Source organism: Haliotis cracherodii, unplaced genomic scaffold (genome assembly GCF_022045235.1).
Source record: "Haliotis cracherodii isolate W230 unplaced genomic scaffold, xgHalCrac1.p SCAF_4, whole genome shotgun sequence".
Lineage (NCBI taxonomy): Eukaryota > Metazoa > Mollusca > Gastropoda > Lepetellida > Haliotidae > Haliotis > Haliotis cracherodii.
The window spans coordinates 7,286,250-7,306,349 of NW_027266297.1; the positions used below are offsets into that span (position 1 = coordinate 7,286,250).

Below are 20,100 nucleotides of genomic sequence, written 5' to 3' on the forward strand. Positions count from 1 at the left end.
ATAAACATTTGATCGTACTCAATTGTTTTTGTTTTTCCTGCACAAAAGTGGAATATTGCTGGTGCCATGTTAAACAACAAACAAACAAACATCACATTCTCATCCGTATAGATGTTAAAAACAAACAAACAAAACATCACATTCTCATCAGTGTAGATGTTAAACAACAAACAAACAAACATCACATTCTCATCCGTGTGGATGTTAAAAACAAACAAACCAACATCACATTCTCATCCGTGTAGATGTTAAAAACAAACAAACAAACATCACATTTTCATCAGTGTGGATGTTAAACAACAAACAAACATCACATTCTCATCCGTGTGGATGTTAAACAACAAACAAACATCACATCAAACATCACATTCTCATCCGTGTGGATGTTAAAAAACAAAAAACATCACATTCTCATCCGTGTAGATGTTAAAAACAAACCAACCAACATCACATTCTCATCAGTGTAGATGTTAAACAACAAACAAACAAACATCACATTTTCATCCGTGTGGATGTTAAACAACAAACAAACATCACATTCTCATCCGTGTAGATGTTTAACAACAAACAAACAAACATCACATTCTCATCCGTGTAGATGTTAAACAACAAACAAACCAACATCACATTCTCATCCGTGTAGATGTTAAACAACAAACAAACAAACATCACATTTTCATCCGTGTGGATGTTAAACAACAAACAAAACATCACATTCTCATCCGTGTAGATGTTAAAAACAAACAAACCAACATCACATTTTCATCAGTGTGGATGTTAAACAACAAACAAACATCACATTCTCATCCGTGTAGATGTTAAACAACAAACAAACAAACATTACATTCTCATCCGTGTAGATGTTAAACAACAAACAAACAAACATCACATTCTCATCCGTGTAGATGTTAAAAACAAACAAACAAACATCACATTCTCATCAGTGTAGATGTTAAACAACAAACAAACATCACATTTTCATCCGTGTAGATGTTAAACAACAAACAAACATCACATTCTCATCCGTGTAGATGTTAAAAACAAACAAACAAACATCACATTCTCATCCGTGTAGATGTTAAGCAACAAACAAACAAACATCACATTCTCATCCGTGTAGATGTTAAACAACAAACAAACATCACATTCTCATCCGTGTAGATGTTAAAAACAAACAAACAAACATCACATTCTCATCAGTGTAGATGTTAAGCAACAAACAAACATCACATTCTCATCCGTGTGGATGTTAAACAACAAACAAACAAACATCACATTCTCATCCATGTAGATGGCATGGCTGGCTGAGTCTGGCGCATCACATTTGCTATGCAGAGTTGTGTCCCTTATGTGTATAAGGAACAGCAGAGGATTTGCTAGATCTTGAGATTGTATCAGAAGAAGATGCGTCACATGACTTTCATTTACTTGTAAACAACGTGCAGTTTTATGCTTCGCAGAGAGATTTATTGTCCCAGATATCCATGTGCAGGGATATAACAGATTTGTTCTCCATCTCAGAAGGGATACATACTTTATTCTGATATCAACATTGAAACATGGAAGTAAGATAATGTATTTTACTGAGATGGTGTGTTTGTACAGAGGACGACCCTGCTGACACAAAGAACCTGATGTGTGCCGCCACCCAGGCGTGTGGGTTCGTGGAGAGTGACCCAGAGGAGGACCCCAAGGTTGACCTGTTCGCTCCGACACTGGCCGTGGTGCAGGACAGCGAGTCGGACACAGATGAGTCATGTGTCATGATTGACCTGAACGCTCCAACACAGGCAGTGCTTCTAGACAACGACGACGACGACGAGGAAGAGGAGGAAGGCGATCAAGGCGTCAAGGTCAGTGTTGCTCATTCTAGAACAGGACGTTCACTCACCTGTAGACAAGGTGCCTGACTGTTAAGATGCGTTTTGAGATTGGTCTTTTCCTGACACAGAGGCATCATTTAAGACAACTGAATGCACACTTTCAATTACAACACCAGCCTGCACAGTCAGAAAGCACATTAACAGTAATCACTGGAACACAGAATGTTGTTAATTGCATCAAATTTATTCTGTTAATTTACATGCTTATTACCTTGACCATGTTGGCTATTATGCTTTCATGTTTTTCCATGAAGATAACTGCAACTCTTTCTTTTCAGACGATGGCATATGAAATGGACATCGAAAAGGAGAGACAGACAAAGGGAAAGAAGTCTGGCAAGACAAAAGCTTCAGGACGAGTGTGTGCTCCTACCCAAGCCTATGACATGGACACAGGAGGAGAAGCTAAGAAGCCTACGAAGGCTCGTGTGACTGATGCCACTGTTGCATACGACATGGACACGGATGGGGAATCCAAGAGAGCTACGAAGAGTAGTCGTGTTAGTGACCCAACTGTTGCGTATGACCTGGATGGGGAACTCAAAGAAGCCAAGACAGACGACAAGGGTGGGTCTGGCTCAACTCAAAGCTTCATAGTTCAGGAGCAGAAGTCTGTAGAAGCAGAGGAACCTGATGATGCTGGATTGGTTCCGACTCAGGTGTTCGAGGAGGAGGAAGAGGAGGAGGAGATGGATGAAGATGTAAGTCACCTGTTGATGACGTCGACGCTGGCATGTGACATGGAGGAGGAGGAGGACTCGGAGGATGATCTCCCCGAAGGACTTGGGGGGGATGGTGGAAAGGATGCGATGCAACCAGCCGGGGACGAGGATGCTACTCAGGCATTTGAAGAAGAGGAAGTAACATCTCCCCAAAAAGGACAAAAGAAGACGTCGGATAAGAATCAAAATGAGGATGCAACTCAGGTGTTTGGAGATGATGCTACTGTAGCTATTAGCGAACCTTCTCCGAAACAGAAAAAGTCAAATAAAAAGGGTGATGATGCTACGCAAGTGTTGGGCGATGAGACTCAAGTGTTTAGCGATGATGCCACCCTAGCTGTTAGTGAACCATCGCCTAAACAGAAAAAGTCCAAGAAACAACCAGACAATGATGCTACGCAAGTGTTTAGTGATGATGCCACTCTAGCTATTAGTGAACCATCGCCTAAACATAAAAAGTCCAAGAAACAACCAGACAATGATGATACGCAAGTGTTTAGCGATGATGCCACCCTAGCTGTTAGTGAACCATCGCCTAAACATAAAAAGTCCAAGAAACAACCAGACAATGATGCTACGCAAGTTTTTAGTGATGATGCCACTCTAGCTATTAGTGAACCATCGCCTAAACAGAAAAAGTCCAAGAAACAACCAGACAATGATGATACGCAAGTGTTTAGTGATGATGCCACTTTAGCTATTAGTGAACCATCGCCTAAACATAAAAAGTCCAAGAAACAACCAGACAATGATGCTACGCAAGTGTTGGCTGAAGATGCAACTCAAGTCTTTGATGAGGATGCAGCCCAGGAAGCGAGTAAGCTTGCTTCCAGAGCACCCAGAGGGAGGAAATCCAAACAAGCAAAGGAAGATGCTACTCCACAAGAAGATGCCACGCAGGTGTTTGAAGAGGCCGATGTAGCTGTGTCGGACATTGAGGACAAGACAGGCGACGGTGCTACCCAGGTGTTTGATGTGGAGGATGCAACGCTGTGTGTATCTGGTTCTGCCAAAGGTGACACAGATGCAGATGCAACTCAGGTATTTGATTGTGCTACGTTAATGGTGGAGGAAGAGGGCAAATCCACAGACGACAGTACTCAGGTGTTCGGAGACGCTACAGTTGCCATAGAGGAAGAGGAGGCAGTGCCTACAAGGAAAAGAGGTCGTGGGAAGAAAGCTGCAGATGACAGTCTTAAAGTGAAAGAAAGTGATGCTACAGTTGCCATTGAGGAAGAGGAGGCAGTGCCAGCAAGGAAAAGAGGCCGTGGGAAGAAATCTGCAGATGACAGTCTTAAGGTGAAAGAAAGTGATGCTACAGTTGCCATTGAGGAAGAGGAGGTCATGCCTACAAGGAAAAGAGGTCGTGGGAAGAAAGCTGCAGATGACGGTCTTAAGGTGAAAGAAAGTGATGCCACAGTTGCCATTGAGGAAGAGGAGGTCATGCCAGCAAGGAAAAGAGGCCGTGGGAAGAAGGCCCAGGCTTCTGTGGATCAGGAAGCTCCAACTGTTCCCGCTGATGTAGATAATGCCACTGTGGCTGTATCGGAGCCAGAACCTGTGAGACAGGGCAGAGGAAGAAGATTGGTAAAAGAGAAGAAACCTTCTGTTGAAGTAGAAGCCATGGAGGGAGGGTCAAACAGTGGGAGAGGAAGAGGAGTAGTGAAGAGAGGACGAAGAAGCAAGGATTTAGCACCAGATGTTGAAGATGCTACCATGGCTGTAGACGATGTTGGTGAGGGTGCCACTCTCCCAGCTGCTGATCTTGAAGATGCAACCATGTCTGTAAGCAATGTTGGCCAGGATACCACCCTCCCAGCTGCTGATGTAGTGGCCGCTCCTGACAGTGCAGCGGGTGATGACTCTGACTCGGATGACTCGACTCTGCCGGTGGAGGAAGTGGTCAACATGGCTGAAGTGGAAGACCAAGGGATTGGGATGTCTGTTGGACGCAAGAAGACCCAGGTACTAGGTGGCACATAGTGTGTAGATATATATATGAATAACGGGCTTAAGGAGCCTCTAACTATTGATTTATTGGAGGACAAGTACAAACCTTTCTAAAGTATTACAAGTGTAATTTTAACAAAGCCCTCCTGGAAACATCTAGGTTACCCTTGGTTCTCAAGTGTATTGTATCTCCATTTTATTATGATATTTGCCCATACCCATTCACTACCTCAGCCGGTTAGAAGGACGCGACTCTGAAAATAGACATCCATGCAAATTACACTGTTCTTTCATGGTTGAAACAAGCAGTCATATCACCAGTACTCATCTCGACGTTCGTGCGCTGTCACAAATCCAACCGGAACATCTTGTGATATTAGGACTTTCTCGAGCATCTTGGTTCTCAGGAAAGTATCTTTTCCTTTGAATTTATTTTTTTATAACTTCTTTGTGATTCATCAAAATATGATGATCTTTCAGATGAGACCACGAATTTGATATCTATGCTAAACTTATGTTCAGAAGAGACATTATGATTGGTTGTTGATTTCAACATGAACGAGAGAAATTCTGTGCTCCATTAGTGATCAGAGATTGAGCGAGTGAGTCACTTCCACAAGAAAGTTATGGTGGAGCAAGGTCACATTTCTAAAGAAATCTTATGACATCAATCATGTCATAGGTGAAGGTCACATTTAAAGTAATCATGGTATTTGTCTGAAGTAGTTGTCACATAGTTTCTCTTGAAGATTATACAGATTTTTGACATTAGAGGATATCTTACAGTGGACTTATTTTACATAGACCTGGGGAATTCTTTTGGCACATGCAGGGAGGTCAAGGTCAGCATTCAGATTTTTGTAAAACATGTTTTTTAATTTTCAGTTTTAGAGGTATTGTTACCCCTACAGCCATGAAACTATATTTGGGCATATCATTACAAATCATACCATATCTCATGACGGAGCTATGTTTGTCAAAGGTCAAGGTCAAGGTCCTCATTCAGGTCATTGTGAAACATGGTTGTATCATTTGTTGCCAGTTACTGCTGTTCCCTTTCTTGTACAAGCTTGGGACTTGGTATTAAGGTCAAGGTCTGGAAGTAATATTTTGGTGGTATTTTAAGAATGAAATGATCGTGAAGGGGCTGCTTCTCTTTTTTAAAGTACTTGCAGACATTTCTAGTTGTGTCATGTTTTGCTGTATGGAAGCTACAAGTACGAGCAGCCACACACCTAAGTGAAATAATATTAACGCAACGCACCACTCCATTTCACCTCACCTCATGATATACTTTCAAAAGCCTCACTATGTTTGTTCCCTATCCTGCCAGAAGCCGTCACCTGTGGCTTCCAGTCCCAGGAGTAGAGGAAGGCAGTCCACTAAGACCCCCAGTTCTGGAGAAGGTAATATGGGACTCTAAACTGGGTTTTCGTAAACTGTATGATGGACCTTATTGGTGTATATGATGTACCCTGTGGGTGTTGATGTACCCTGTGTCTGTATGATGTACCATGTGTGTATATGATGTACCCTGTGTGTGTATATGATGTACCCTGTGGGTATGTATATGGTGTACCCTGTGAGTGTATATGGTGTACTGTGTGTGTATATGATGTACCCTGTGAGTGTATATGGTGTACCCTGTGTGTGTATATGGTGTACCCTGTATGTGTATATGATGTACCCTGTGGGTGTGTATGGTGTACCCTGTGTGTGTATATCATGTACCCTGTGTGTGTATATGGTGTACCCTGTGAGTGTATATGGTGTACTGTGTGTGTATATGGTGTACCCTGTGGGTGTATATGGTGTACCTTGTATGTGTATATGATGTACCCTGTGGGTGTATATGGTGTACCCTGTGTGTGTATATCATGTACCCTGTGAGTGTATATGGTGTACTGTGTGTGTGTATATGATGTACCCTGTGTGTGTATATGATGTACCCTGTGTGTGTATATGATGTACCCTGTGTGTGTATATGATGTACCCTGTGTGTGTATATGGTGTACCCTGTGAGTTTATATGGTGTACTGTGTGTGTATATGGTGTACCCTGTGGGTGTATATGGTGTACCTTGTATGTGTATATGATGTACCCTGTGGGTGTATATGGTGTACCCTGTGTGTGTATATCATGTACCCTGTGAGTGTATATGGTGTACTGTGTGTGTGTATATGATGTACCCTGTGTGTGTATATGATGTACCCTGTGTGTGTATATGATGTACCCTGTGTGTGTATATGATGTACCCTGTGTGTGTATATGGTGTACCCTGTGTGTGTATATGATGTACCCTGTGAGTGTATATGGTGTACTGTGTGTGTATATGGTGTACTGTGTGTGTATATGGTGTACCCTGTGGGTGTATATGGTGTACCCTGTATGTGTATATGATGTACCCTGTGAGTGTATATGGTGTACTGTGTGTGTATATGATGTACCCTGTGAGTGTATATGGTGTACTGTGTGTGTATATGGTGTACTGTGTGTGTATATGGTGTACCCTGTGGGTGTATATGGTGTACCCTGTATGTGTATATGATGTACCCTGTGGGTGTGTGATGTACCCTGTCTGTGTATATGGTGTACCCTGTGGGTGTGGGATGTACCCTGTATGTGTATATGGTGTACCCTGTGTGTGTATATGGTGTACCCTGTGGGTGTGTATATGATGTACCCTGTGGGTGTGTATGATGTACCCTGTATGTGTATATGGTGTACCCTGTGTGTACATGATGTACCCTCTGTGTGTGTGTATGATGTACCCTGTGTGTGTGTATGGTGTACCCTGTGTGTATATATGATGTACCCTGTGTGTGTATATGATGTACCCTGTGTGTGTGTATGGTGTACCCTGTGTGTATATATGATGTACCCTGTGTGTGTATATGATGTACCATGTGTTTATATGATGTACCCTGTGTGTGTATATGGTGTACCCTGTGTGTGTATGATGTACCCTGTGTGTGTATATGATGTACCCTGTGTGTGTATATATGATGCACCCTGTGTGTGTATATAGTGTACCAAGTGGGTGTATATGATGTACCCTGTGTGTGTATATGGTGTACTGTGGGTGTATATGATGTACTGTGGGTGTATATGATGTACCCTGTATGTGTGTATGGTGTACCCTGTATGTGTATATGGTGTACCCTGTATGTGTGTATGGTGTACCCTGTGTGTGTATATGATGTACCCTGTGTGTGTATATGGTGTACCCTGTATGTGTGTATGGTGTACCCTGTATGTGTATATGGTGTACCCTGTGTGTGTATATGATGTACCCTGTGTGTGTATGGTGTACCCTGTATGTGTGTATGGTGTACCCTGTGTGTGTATATGGTGTACCCTGTGTGTGTATATGGTGTACCCTGTGGGTGTATATGATGTGCCCTGTGTGTGTATATGGTGTACCCTGTGTGTGTATATGATGTACCCTGTGTGTGTATATGGTGTACCCTGTATGTGTGTATGGTGTACCCTGTATGTGTATATGGTGTACCCTGTGTGTGTATATGATGTACCCTGTGTGTGTATGGTGTACCCTGTATGTGTGTATGGTGTACCCTGTGTGTGTATATGATGTACCCTGTGTGTGTATATGGTGTACTGTGGGTGTATATGATGTACCCTGTGTGTGTATATGGTGTACCCTGTGTGTGTATATGGTGTACTGTGGGTGTATATGATGTACTGTGGGTGTATATGATGTACCCTGTGTGTGTATATATGATGCACCCTGTGTGTGTATATATGATGCACCCTGTGTGTGTATATAGTGTACCAAGTGGGTGTATATGATGTACCCTGTGTGTGTATATGGTGTACTGTGGGTGTATATGATGTACCCTGTGTGTGTATATGGTGTACCCTGTGTGTGTATATGATGTACCCTGTGTGTATATATGATGCACCCTGTGTGTGTATATAGTGTACCAAGTGGGTGTATATGGTGTACCCTGTGTGTGTATATGGTGTACTGTGTGTGTATATGATGTGCCCTGTGTGTGTATATGGTGTACCCTGTGTGTGTATATGATGTACCCTGTGTGTGTATATGGTGTACCCTGTGTGTGTATATGATGTACCCTGTGGGTGTATATCATGTACCCTGTGTGTGTATATGGTGTACCCTGTGAGTTTATATGGTGTACCCTGTGTGTGTATATGGTGTACCCTGTGTGTGTATATGGTGTACCCTGTGTGTGTATATGGTGTACCCTGTGTGTGTATAGGGTGTACCCTGTGTGTGTATATGGTGTACCCTGTGTGTGTATATGGTGTACCCTGTGTGTGTATATGGTGTACCCTGTGAGTTTATATGGTGTACCCTGTGTGTGTATATGGTGTACCCTGTGTGTGTATATGGTGTACCCTGTGTGTGTATATGATGTACCCTGTGGGTGTATATCATGTACCCTGTGTGTGTATATGGTGTACCCTGTGTGTGTATATGATGTGCCCTGTGTGTGTATATGGTGTACCCTGTGTGTGTATATGATGTACCCTGTGTGTGTATATGGTGTACCCTGTGTGTGTATATGATGTACCCTGTGGGTGTATATCATGTACCCTGTGTGTGTATATGGTGTACCCTGTGAGTTTATATGGTGTACCCTGTGTGTGTATATGGTGTACCCTGTGTGTGTATATGGTGTACCCTGTGTGTGTATATGGTGTACCCTGTGTGTGTATAGGGTGTACCCTGTGTGTGTATATGGTGTACCCTGTGTGTGTATATGGTGTACCCTGTGTGTGTATATGGTGTACCCTGTGTGTGTATAGGGTGTACCCTGTGTGTGTATATGGTGTACCCTGTGTGTGTATATGGTGTACCCTGTGTGTGTATATGGTGTACCCTGTGTGTGTATATGGTGTACCCTGTGAGTTTATATGGTGTACCCTGTGTGTGTATATGGTGTACCCTGTGTGTGTTGATGTACCCTGTATGTGTATAGGGTGTACCCTGTGTGTGTATATGGTGTACCCTGTGTGTGTATATGGTGTACCCTGTGTGTGTATATGGTGTACCCTGTGTGTGTGTATAGGGTGTACCCTGTGTGTGTATATGGTGTACCCTGTGTGTGTATATCATGTACCCTGTGTGTGTATATCATGTACCCTGTGTGTGTATATGGTGTACCCTGTGAGTTTATATGGTGTACCCTGTGTGTGTATATGGTGTACCCTGTGTGTGTATATGGTGTACCCTGTGTGTGTATATCATGTACCCTGTGTGTGTATATGGTGTACCCTGTGAGTTTATATGGTGTACCCTGTGTGTGTTTATGGTGTACCCTGTGAGTTTATATGGTGTACCCTGTGTGTGTATATGATGTACCCTGTGTGTGTATATCATGTACCCTGTGAGTTTATATGGTGTACCCTGTGAGTTTATATGGTGTACCCTGTGTGTGTATATGGTGTACCCTGTGTGTGTAAATGGTGTACCCTGTGTGTGTATATGGTGTACCCTGTGTGTGTATATGGTGTACCCTGTGAGTTTATATGGTGTACCCTGTGTGTGTATATGGTGTACCCTGTGTGTGTATATGGTGTACCCTGTGTGTGTAAATGGTGTACCCTGTGTGTGTATATGGTGTACCCTGTGTGTGTATATGGTGTACCCTGTGAGTTTATATGGTGTACCCTGTGTGTGTATAGGGTGTACCCTGTGTGTGTATATGGTGTACCCTGTGTGTGTAAATGGTGTACCCTGTGAGTTTATATGGTGTACCCTGTGTGTGTATATGGTGTACCCTGTGTGTGTATATGGTGTACCCTGTGTGTGTAAATGGTGTACCCTGTGTGTGTATATGGTGTACCCTGTGTGTGTATATGGTGTACCCTGTGTGTGTATAGGGTGTACCCTGTGTGTGTATAGGGTGTACCCTGTGTGTGTATATGGTGTACCCTGTGTGTGTATATCATGTGCCCTGTGTGTGTATATGGTGTACCCTGTGTGTGTATATGATGTACCCTGTGTGTGCAGGTACTGATGGCTCCGACCTGGAACCCACACAGGTGTATGGTGCTGATGAACCAGAAGCCACACAGCAGTACGGGCTGGATTCCACAGAGGAGGTAGGTACCTCAGTTGTTAATATGGCCACAGTGGCAGATACTAACAGGTTGTAACAGGTTCACTCGGGGAAAATGAGGTTTTATGCATGTCGCGTACGTTTTTATGAAACCTTGTACCTAGTACTTATAAAACGTCACTAGGAATGCATAAAACTCCATATACTCCGAGTGATCCTGCTACAGTGAATTTGTCTTACTGACATGTTTTAATATGACATTGTGAAAGGACTAATACAAATTAAAAATTGATAGACAACAGCCGTTCGATTGATCAGAAGTTAGCTTATGCTATGTCAGGTGACTTTCATAGACTCGTAAGAAGCGTGAAGCTTTTCGCTTGGAAGCGGGGTATAAGGAAAATGTTCTGCTCTCAGAAATCCACGTGCAGCCTCTCTTGCTCATGGCAGGGTATAAGGGATATATTCACCAGAAGAAAATTTGTTTTATTTCCGTCAAAGGCGGGATACATCATATTTCATCAAGTGGGCCAATCAGATTTCATCATTCTGACATAGAGGTGTGATAAAGTACCTTGTCACTATTTGTACGACAGTTTTCATGTCGTAGGATGTAGATTTGACAGGACTATTTATTTATGTGATGTATGGTGCAATTTGACAACTGCTGTATGTGATACAGATGGTGCCAGACAGCCACTCCCATGAAAAGGTGCCCTCCCCAATGATCCCCCTGCCAGAGCGGTCCCCCCACAAGTCTGCCGTGGCCAGTCCAAGGAGAAGTCCTTCCCCAATGATCCCCCTGCCAGAGCGGTCCCCCCACAAGTCGGCCATGGCCAGTCCAAGGAGAAGTCCTTCCCCCTCCCCAAAACGAGTTGCGTTTGCTGCAGGGGTAAGTCTTCATCTGTCATAGGAAACAAATCTGTTATGATATCGCATGAAATTCAATTAATTGTAAGATCCGTTTCAACTGAACCATTCTGTAAATGTGTTTTTTAGGTTGCTGACAACGAGAACAAGACCAAGAAGTCAGCTGGTATGGCTCGAGGCCGTGGGAGGGGAAGGAGGAGTCTGGATGTAGCGTTGGCTGATGTTGCTGCTGATGGTGGAGCTGGTGGTCGTAGGAGGAGTACACCTGGAAGAGTAGCTGTGCTGGAGAGACTGGAGACCGGTCAGGGCCGAGGAAGGGGCAGGAGAAGAGGTGTTGGGGAACAGGTGGTAGTGAAGGAAGAGCCAGAGACAGAAGGTGAAGGTGTCGCAGCAGAACAGGAGAAGAAAGAGCAGACAGTGAAGAGAGGAAGGAAAGGGGTTGTGGTTGAAGACAAGGAAGAAGTGACAGTGAAAAAAGGTAGAGGAAGGAAGGAGGTTGTGGTCGAGGAGAAGGAAGAAGAGACGGTGAAGAAAGGTAGAGGAAGGAAAGGGGTTCTGATCGAGGAGAAGGAAGAGGAGACAGTGAAGAAAGGTAGAGGAAGGAAAGGGGTTGTGGTCGAGGAGAAGGAAGAGGAGACTGAGAAGAAAGGTGGAGGAAGGAAAGGGGTTGTGGTCGAGGAGAAGGAAGAGGAGACAGTGAAGAAAGGTGGAGGAAGGAAAGAGGTTGTTGTCGAGGAGAAGGAAGAAGAGACAGTGAAGAAAGGTAGAGGAAGGAAAGAGGTTGTTGTCGAGGAGAAGGAAGAAGAGACAGCGAAGAAAGGTAGAGGAAGAAAAGGCGTTGTGGTGGAGGACAAGGAGACACAAGGAGTTGTAGGTGGTCGAAGGAGAAGTGGAGGTGAAGTGCCTGCAGCTCCTGGTGGGAGGAGGAGCAAGGGTAAGACTGGCCACACAGCAGCAGAGGGAGGGCAAACTAATGATGTCATAGAAGAAGAGCCCGAAAGTCTTGAGGCTGAGGAGAAATCCTCTGAAGAAATAAGTATTGGTAAAAAGGTAGCGCCAAGCAAGGGTAGAGGGAGGAAGACATCGCAGGATGTGAAGGAAGATCCAGATAAAGAGGAGAAAGGTGAATCTGATGTGATTTCAGGTACGAGGAGAGGCAGAACGAAGACGACACTGGAACCTCCTGCTCCTGATGCTGGGAAGAGAGGTACCTCCGGGAGGAAGAGTCTGCCTGCAGCTCTTGTCAGCCAAGTTGAACCAAAACCCACAAGAAGAGGTCGATCCACTGAAAAATGTGAGACAGTTTCTGTAACTGAGAGTCGAAGGGCTCGAACGCCATCAGAAGACAGTGTTAAGTCATCACTTGAGAGTGTTGATGTATCTAAGCCAACAAGAAGAGCTGGTCGTGCTCCACATGGGAAAACACAAACAGAAGGGGTTGAATCTACAAACAAGGGTCAGACTGGGTCTCAAACAAAGCATGCAGCAATAGATGAATCTGATCCGAATATATCTGGTTACAGTGACATTGGCAGAGGCAGACGGTCAGACAGTAGACAATCAAGGGAGATAACTGTTTCTAAGGGAAAGGGTAAGACACTTTCAAAGACTGCTGGAAAGGGTTTGACAGAAGCAGAAGAAAGTCAGACCAAACCAGATGACAGTGAACCCATGACATCTGTTAGGAAGAGAACGTCGGAAGAAAGTCTTCACCTGCCAGCAGCTAAGAGAGGCAGGAAGGGGGGTAAAGGTAGGCTAGACTCTCCCGACAGTCATGTTCCGGAACTGCTGCCTTCCACAAGGAAAAGAGGAAGAGATTCATCTGCAGCAGAAGAAGCATCAGGTTCAAAGTCAGAAGACAGTGCTAATGAAACAGTTGTTACAATTGAGGAACCTGAGACTGAAGTATCTAGTGCTAAGAAAGGAAAGAAGGGTAAGACGAAAAGAACGCTGTCAGCCAATAGAGGCAAGAATTCAGCTGACACAGTAGAAGATACAGCAGGAAGAAATCCGAGTAAGGCCATTGCTGTTGAGGGTGGTGAAACGTCTCGGCCAAGTCGAGGTTCCAAGGCTTCCCCTGAAGCAGCGGCACTGGGCAGTGGTGTGAAGAGGAGGAAAGGGGGCAGGGTAGACTCCAGTCAGGTCAGTGGCACAGAGTTTGGGATTGGGTGGTCAGACTCGCTGACTTGGTTAAACAGGTCATCATATCGTTGTTTGTTTGTTTGTTGATTGTTGTTTACTGCTGCACTCTACAATATACCAGTTATATGACGTCGGTCTGTAAATAATCGAGTCTGGACCAGACAACCAAGTGATTGACATTAAGAGCATTGATCTACGCAATTGGGATATGATGATATGCATAAATCAAGTCAGAGAGTCTGACCACACAATCCATTCAGTCACCTAATGACAAGCATGGGTTGATGAAGACTAATTTTAATCCGGATCTTCACGTGTTCAGTGTCACAGAGCTGGATTATTCGTGTAAACTGTCATTGAACTTTCCTTTTTGCTTACTGATGTGTAGGTCATGGTGAAGGTCGTGTCAGGGTACACTGTCAGCTGACACCTCGGCAATATGATCTGTAAAGATGAAACATTCATGGATCGTCCAAGCGTTAGTGTTAAAACAAAATTAGCTGCAGAATTGTCTCTATAGTATTGACAGTGGCTTTGCTAGAGGCATAAATACATTTTCATGATTGCATTACCTTTCAATAGAACATTTTTCTTCACTGAATATAACAGTTTGGGATCATGAATGCTTTTGGGGATATTTTTTCTTATGAAGACTGAGCACACAATTTCATAAAAATATCCCCTAATATATATTCATGATCCCTAATGTTTTTGTTTGGTATATGTCATTCCAAATTTGAAAAATATCTTCAGGATATTTTGGATGACAATCTGTCACTGTCCAAGAAACTAAACTGACCTGAAATCCAGATTGATGAGACAATGACAAAAATGATGACTAGATAGGAGCCTGAATACTTAAAAACACTGCAAGATGACATTGAGATACACATCATTATGTAAGAGCTACTTCATCCACTTGGCAGGAACAAGAAGCAGCACCAGCCAAGAAGTCGCGGTCGTCTGACTCCTCCCCGCCACCAGGTAAACAGAAGCAGGTGACGGAGGAGATGTCGTCGCCGTCGCTGCGGCGCAAGTCCATGGATCCCAAGCCACAAGTCCTTTTCACTGGCGTGGTCGATGAACAGGGACAAAAGGTATTCAACCGTTTCGTTATATCTGTCATCCTGAATGAGTGAGGAAAACTAACTAATTCAAAACATGTGAAGTTATGATTTCTCCTGCTCTTGGGCACCGTAAAGGTAAGCTTAAAAACATTGTTGATACAGACATCATTGTTGCTGGTTTTTGTAATGTCGTTTGGAAAGATGTCAAAGACTCATTGTTTGCATGTTTTGCCTCTTAGTATGGTTGCCATGCAAGGTTTTCAGTATAGAAGCTACATCATCTTCACTTCGGCACATTAGAGCTCTGTTGGGTTTAGAAATATGGACTCGAGTGTCTCACCACCTGACCTGGGCCCCATTCCACAAAGCGATCATAGAGCTAAGATGATCTTAACCCTCATATTTTAACATAGACTTACGACAGTTGTAGTGCTAAGATCGCTTTGTGGAACGGGGCCCTGGACTTGAGTACCCATGTCTCAGAACCTCACCTGGAATCAGGTACCTGTGTGTCAGACATGGTAGACGATTTCAATAGTGATAATCTCAGTCATTGATATAGCTGAGTAAAGTTGTCAAGTGAGGAAGTTCCTATGTTTGTCCGTGTTTCAGATTGTGAAGGACTTGGGAGGAGGACTAGCTACATCCATCCATGACTGCACCCATCTCGTCACAGACAAGGTAGGCCCCTGTAGCAGCAGTCTCTGCACAAGGGAGAAAGTTCTATGGATATACAACTGACTCGTGAAGATCCGAGGTAGAATAGGTCTTCAGCAACCCATGCTTGCCTTAAAAGGTGACTTGTTGTAAGAGGCGACTAACAGGATTGGGTGGTCAGGCTTGCTGACTTGATCGATGCATGTCATTATATCCCAATTGCATGGATTGATGCTTATGATATTAATCACTGGACTGTCTGGTCTGGACTTGATTATGTACAGTCTGCTTTCATATAGCTGGAATATTGCTGAGTACGGCGTTCAACAACAAAGACATACAACTTCTTTTTTTTACAATGACTGCGATGTTTCTTTGTAGATACTAACACCGTTATCAAACAAGTGATGTAATATCTACCTCGAAACGTCTCATTCATTGTAATACAGAAGTTGTTTATCCAAAGAATTAGGGGCAGTCAGGTAGCCCAGTGGTTAAAGCGTTCACTCGTCACGCAGAAGACCCGGGTTCCATTCCCGACATGGGTACAATGTGTGAAGCCCATTTCTAGTGTCCCCCACTGTGATATTGCTGGAATATTGCTAAAAGTGGCGTAAATCCATACTCACTCACTCCAAAGAATTATCTCCCTTATTCATCATACCCAACTTTATATGCCACTTATGAAATCTGTGTGTTTGTTTGTTTGTTTGTTTGTTTGTTTGTTTGATGTTTAATGCCGCACTCAGCAATATTCCAGCTACATGAATGCGGTCTGTAAATAATGAGTCTGGACTAGACAGTCCAGTGATTGACATCATGATCATCGATCCACACTATTTGGATACGGTGACATGCATCAACCAATTCAGTGACCCTGACCACCCGATCCTATGAGTCGCCTCTTACGACAAGCATAGTCACCTTGTACGGCAAGCATGGGTTGCTGAAGACCTATTCTACCCTGGATCTTCACAGGTCAGAAATCTGTGTGTAGATTCCAGGTTAGAATAGGTCCCCTCGTGGTTAGAAAGTGGAGATATCTCTTGGTGAGATCAAATGATTCCTCCTTGGAGACATTGCTGCTGTAAGGTTGCATCACAACGATTTTCAGACCATTGTGGTGTGGTGGGTTACCATGTCGTCAAATGACATCACTAATCTCTCTGCCACTGAATGTGGTAAACTGTATTTTTTACACACTAGGAACTGCTTATTACTGTTCAAAAACTTTAAAAAGTTGGAAAAATGGCTTGTTGAGAGTTATTAATCTTATTGATAAGTGTTGATATGTTTAATATCAAAAGACACAAGGGTGAGATTCTATATAGCATCCAAAATCATTTTTCAAAAACCTAATTCTGTTGAGTTCGAACACATCTACACACCAGTGCGATTAGAAAGTGAATGAGTGGGCTGGGTATGTCATGTGATCAGATCACACTGGATTCAGGTAGTGTTCTACCCATTGTTAATGGGGTTACCATGGTGACAACTGGTGAGATGTTTTTTCAAGCTGGAAATCTGTTTTGGGAATATTTCCACACCAGGATCAAAGATATGCCAGATAGGATAAGTTTAAAGATTTATTCTCTTCGCAAACCATCTCTCAAGGGACACATACTGGACTAAATGCTGCACTCAGCAATATGACAGCGGTCTGTATATAATCGTCATGCGCATTGCTCTACACAATTGGGATACGATGACATGCAACAACCACGTCAGCAAACCATGACCACCCGATCCTATCCGTCGCCTCTTACAACAAGAGAACGTGGGTACATAACAATGTAACATACGGCCCTGGGTACATTTGATGGGTTGAGAACAGCCCAACAGCTTCATCGACTGCAGGGTTAAAGCAAAGGATATCTGTCTACATCCACCTCCTGTCTCAGGATGCCGATTTCGGCCTTGATGGCAGCCTGGCAAGAAAATATAATAAATATATCGCATCTATTTTTCAAATGCTAATTTGTGTATATAAATGACTGCACTCTTGTGAAGATGATCAATTTTCGTTGAAGATATCTTTTCACTCTCCACATAAACTTCTATGGGCATGGCCATGTTTGTTTCTACTGTGGTAAACAGTGCTTTGTCGTCGTCAATTTGTGACACTGTGAAACAGTCAAACATAATTATAGACCTGTGAAGATCCGGGGTAGAATAGGTCTTCAGGAACCCATGCTTGCTGTAAACAGGATCGGGTGGTCAGGCTCACTGACTTGGTTGATGCATGTCATCGATCCCAATTGTGTGGATCGATGCTCATGATATTAATCACTGGATTGTCTGGTCCAGACTCGATTATTTCCAGACCGCCATCATATAGCTGGAATATTGCTGAGTGCGGCGTAAAACAACCAACCCACCAACAACCAAACATAATTATGACACATGACCAATCTGAAAATATCACTGATAATAATGGTGATAGATGAGAAAGTGAATCTGTCATGAAATGTTTCAAGCAGGAAGTACTGTCACCGTAGAAACTTCAATCATAGAAATAAGGATATTGGTTGTCCTGTGGGCAGGGATAGTAAGCAACACTCTTTTGTAACAGGCTTGAGAGGCTTCAGAACAAGTAAATTAAAGTGTCATATAGAAAATGATGAACGCAAGTCTGTACTTAATGTCCGTACTCTGCTACGATAAAAAGCAGACAGTCAGAAATATGTTTGCTGTCATCATGAAAAACCTTAGCACTCGTTGTTTGGGGCACACCTGAGGAACACTCTAAAATAATACATAATCATATCTGTAATTGATTGCATGTCTTGTCAGGTGCGTCGGACTGTGAAATTCCTGGGTGGTGTGGCTCGAGGAGTACCCATCGTCACACCTCATTGGCTCAACAGCAGCAAGAGTGCCGGAACATTCCTAGGTAAGAAAACCCTACCGCTGCTTTAGTAGACATACCCCATGGGGATTCTGGGTTAGAACAGAAGCCCAGGAACTGATGGTCGCAAGAGGCAACTAAATGGATCTAAATGAACTAAATGAACTAAATGAAAACTAAATGCCAGTCCTGGGGCTTAAACTCCAAGTTATATTCTACCAGTCCAAATCAGGTTTTATCAGTAAATGGTGCTACTGATAAGATAGGTTGCTATATGGCTGGGATACTGCCGATGTGACGATAGATTTTAACTCACTCACTCACTGATAAGACAGATGCAACGGAGATCTGATCGATGTGGTCAGACTAGTACAATACAAAAGTAATTGTCATGAATTAGTGAGGTTATTTGATCCTGTTTGTCGTCCAGATTGCTCCAAGTTCCTGGTGTCAGACACAGCGGCAGAGAAGCAGTACAAGTTCTCTCTGAAGAAGTCCCTGGCTAGAGCCGCGGAGGAGAACTTGCTCGGGGCGTACAAGATACATGTCAGCAAGTCTGTCAGACCAGAGCCACCTCAGATGAAAGGTGAGAAGTTCACACAATTGCCTCTTGTGGCCCCGCCCGGCTGTCTAAGGTGCCACAATGTACTGGCAGTTGTGGCGCTGTAGGTGTGCCAGAAACCTGTCATCATTGAGTCGAATCCCTGATTCGCCCTGATTTGGTTTGTGGCTTGTTATTTTCAAAATGGTAAACATCTTGACCTGCTCCACTTCGGCTTTCTTTCCAAATAATTCTTATGCGATGCGAGGTAACCGTATTCTGTTCAAAGCGGCCAATCTCGCTTCTTGACATACTGTTCAACATGCTCAAAGCAGCTTTAAACCAATCTAACTTACTGACATACTGTTCAACATGTTCAAAGCAGCTTTAAACCAATCTAACTTACTGACATACTGTTCAACATGTTCAAAGCAGCTTTAAACCAATCTAACTTACTGATATACTGTTCAAAGCGTCTTTAGACCAATCTCACTGACATACTGTTCAACATGTTCAAAGCAGCTTTAGACCAATCTAACTTACTGATATACTGTTCAAAGCGTCTTTAGACCAATTTCACTTACTGACATACTGTTCTTCTGTGGCTTCTAGTGGTTAAAGCGTTCGCTCGTCACGCCAAAGACCCATGTTCGATTCCCCACAGTACAATGTGTGAAGCCCATTTCTGGTGTCCCCCACGGTGACATTACTGGAATATTGCTAAAAGCGGCATAAAACCATATGCACTCACTCACACATATTTTTTCCGTGTTTCAGATGTCCTGATGTGTGCTGGTGCTGAGGTAGGACTAAACGTTCAATTCGATATTAATTTATGAATTCTGAATAGTCAATAACAAACTAAATAATAAACAAAATTCTGATAGATTAATAATTTATACCAAGCATTTAAATTGAAACATATTTGATAACATTGGTTCTATCAGGTTGGAAAAAGCTTCACTTAAGTGCATTTTTGAATGATCTTTTGTCAGTACTTGTCCACCATGCCCAAAAAAGTAGAAGCGAACATGTTGGTGATGTCGTGCGAGGAGGACAAGTCCCAGTGTCAGGCTGCCATCAAGGCCGGGATCCCCATCGTGTCTGCGGAGTTCATCCTCACCGGCATCCTGAGACAGGAGGTGGATGTAGACAGATATCCTTTGCTTTAACCCTGCAGTCGATGAAGCTCTTGGGCTGTTCTCAACCCATCACATGTACCCAGGGCCGTATGTTACATTGTTATGTACCCACGTTCTCTTGTTGTAGGAGGCGACGGATAGGATCGGGTGGTCAGGTTTGCTGACTTGGTTGTTGCATGTCATTGTATCCCCATTGTGTAGAGCAATGCGCATGACGATTATTATACA

General features: G+C 43.4%; 1 protein-coding gene across 1 annotated transcript in view; it reads left to right on the forward strand.

The window, feature by feature from the left end:
* Window positions 1-20,100, forward strand: part of LOC139479169 (mediator of DNA damage checkpoint protein 1-like) — a 34,975-nt gene that overhangs the window by 13,086 nt on the left and 1,789 nt on the right. The window contains exons 12-23 of the mRNA XM_071261957.1: window positions 1,606-1,853; window positions 2,162-4,570; window positions 5,889-5,961; window positions 10,557-10,648; window positions 11,288-11,497; window positions 11,605-13,617; window positions 14,544-14,714; window positions 15,297-15,365; window positions 18,135-18,234; window positions 18,620-18,775; window positions 19,508-19,533; window positions 19,726-19,886. Coding sequence (XP_071118058.1) covers window positions 1,606-1,853; window positions 2,162-4,570; window positions 5,889-5,961; window positions 10,557-10,648; window positions 11,288-11,497; window positions 11,605-13,617; window positions 14,544-14,714; window positions 15,297-15,365; window positions 18,135-18,234; window positions 18,620-18,775; window positions 19,508-19,533; window positions 19,726-19,886 — 5,728 coding nt within the window. The remainder of the gene's footprint in view (window positions 1-1,605; window positions 1,854-2,161; window positions 4,571-5,888; window positions 5,962-10,556; window positions 10,649-11,287; window positions 11,498-11,604; window positions 13,618-14,543; window positions 14,715-15,296; window positions 15,366-18,134; window positions 18,235-18,619; window positions 18,776-19,507; window positions 19,534-19,725; window positions 19,887-20,100) is intronic.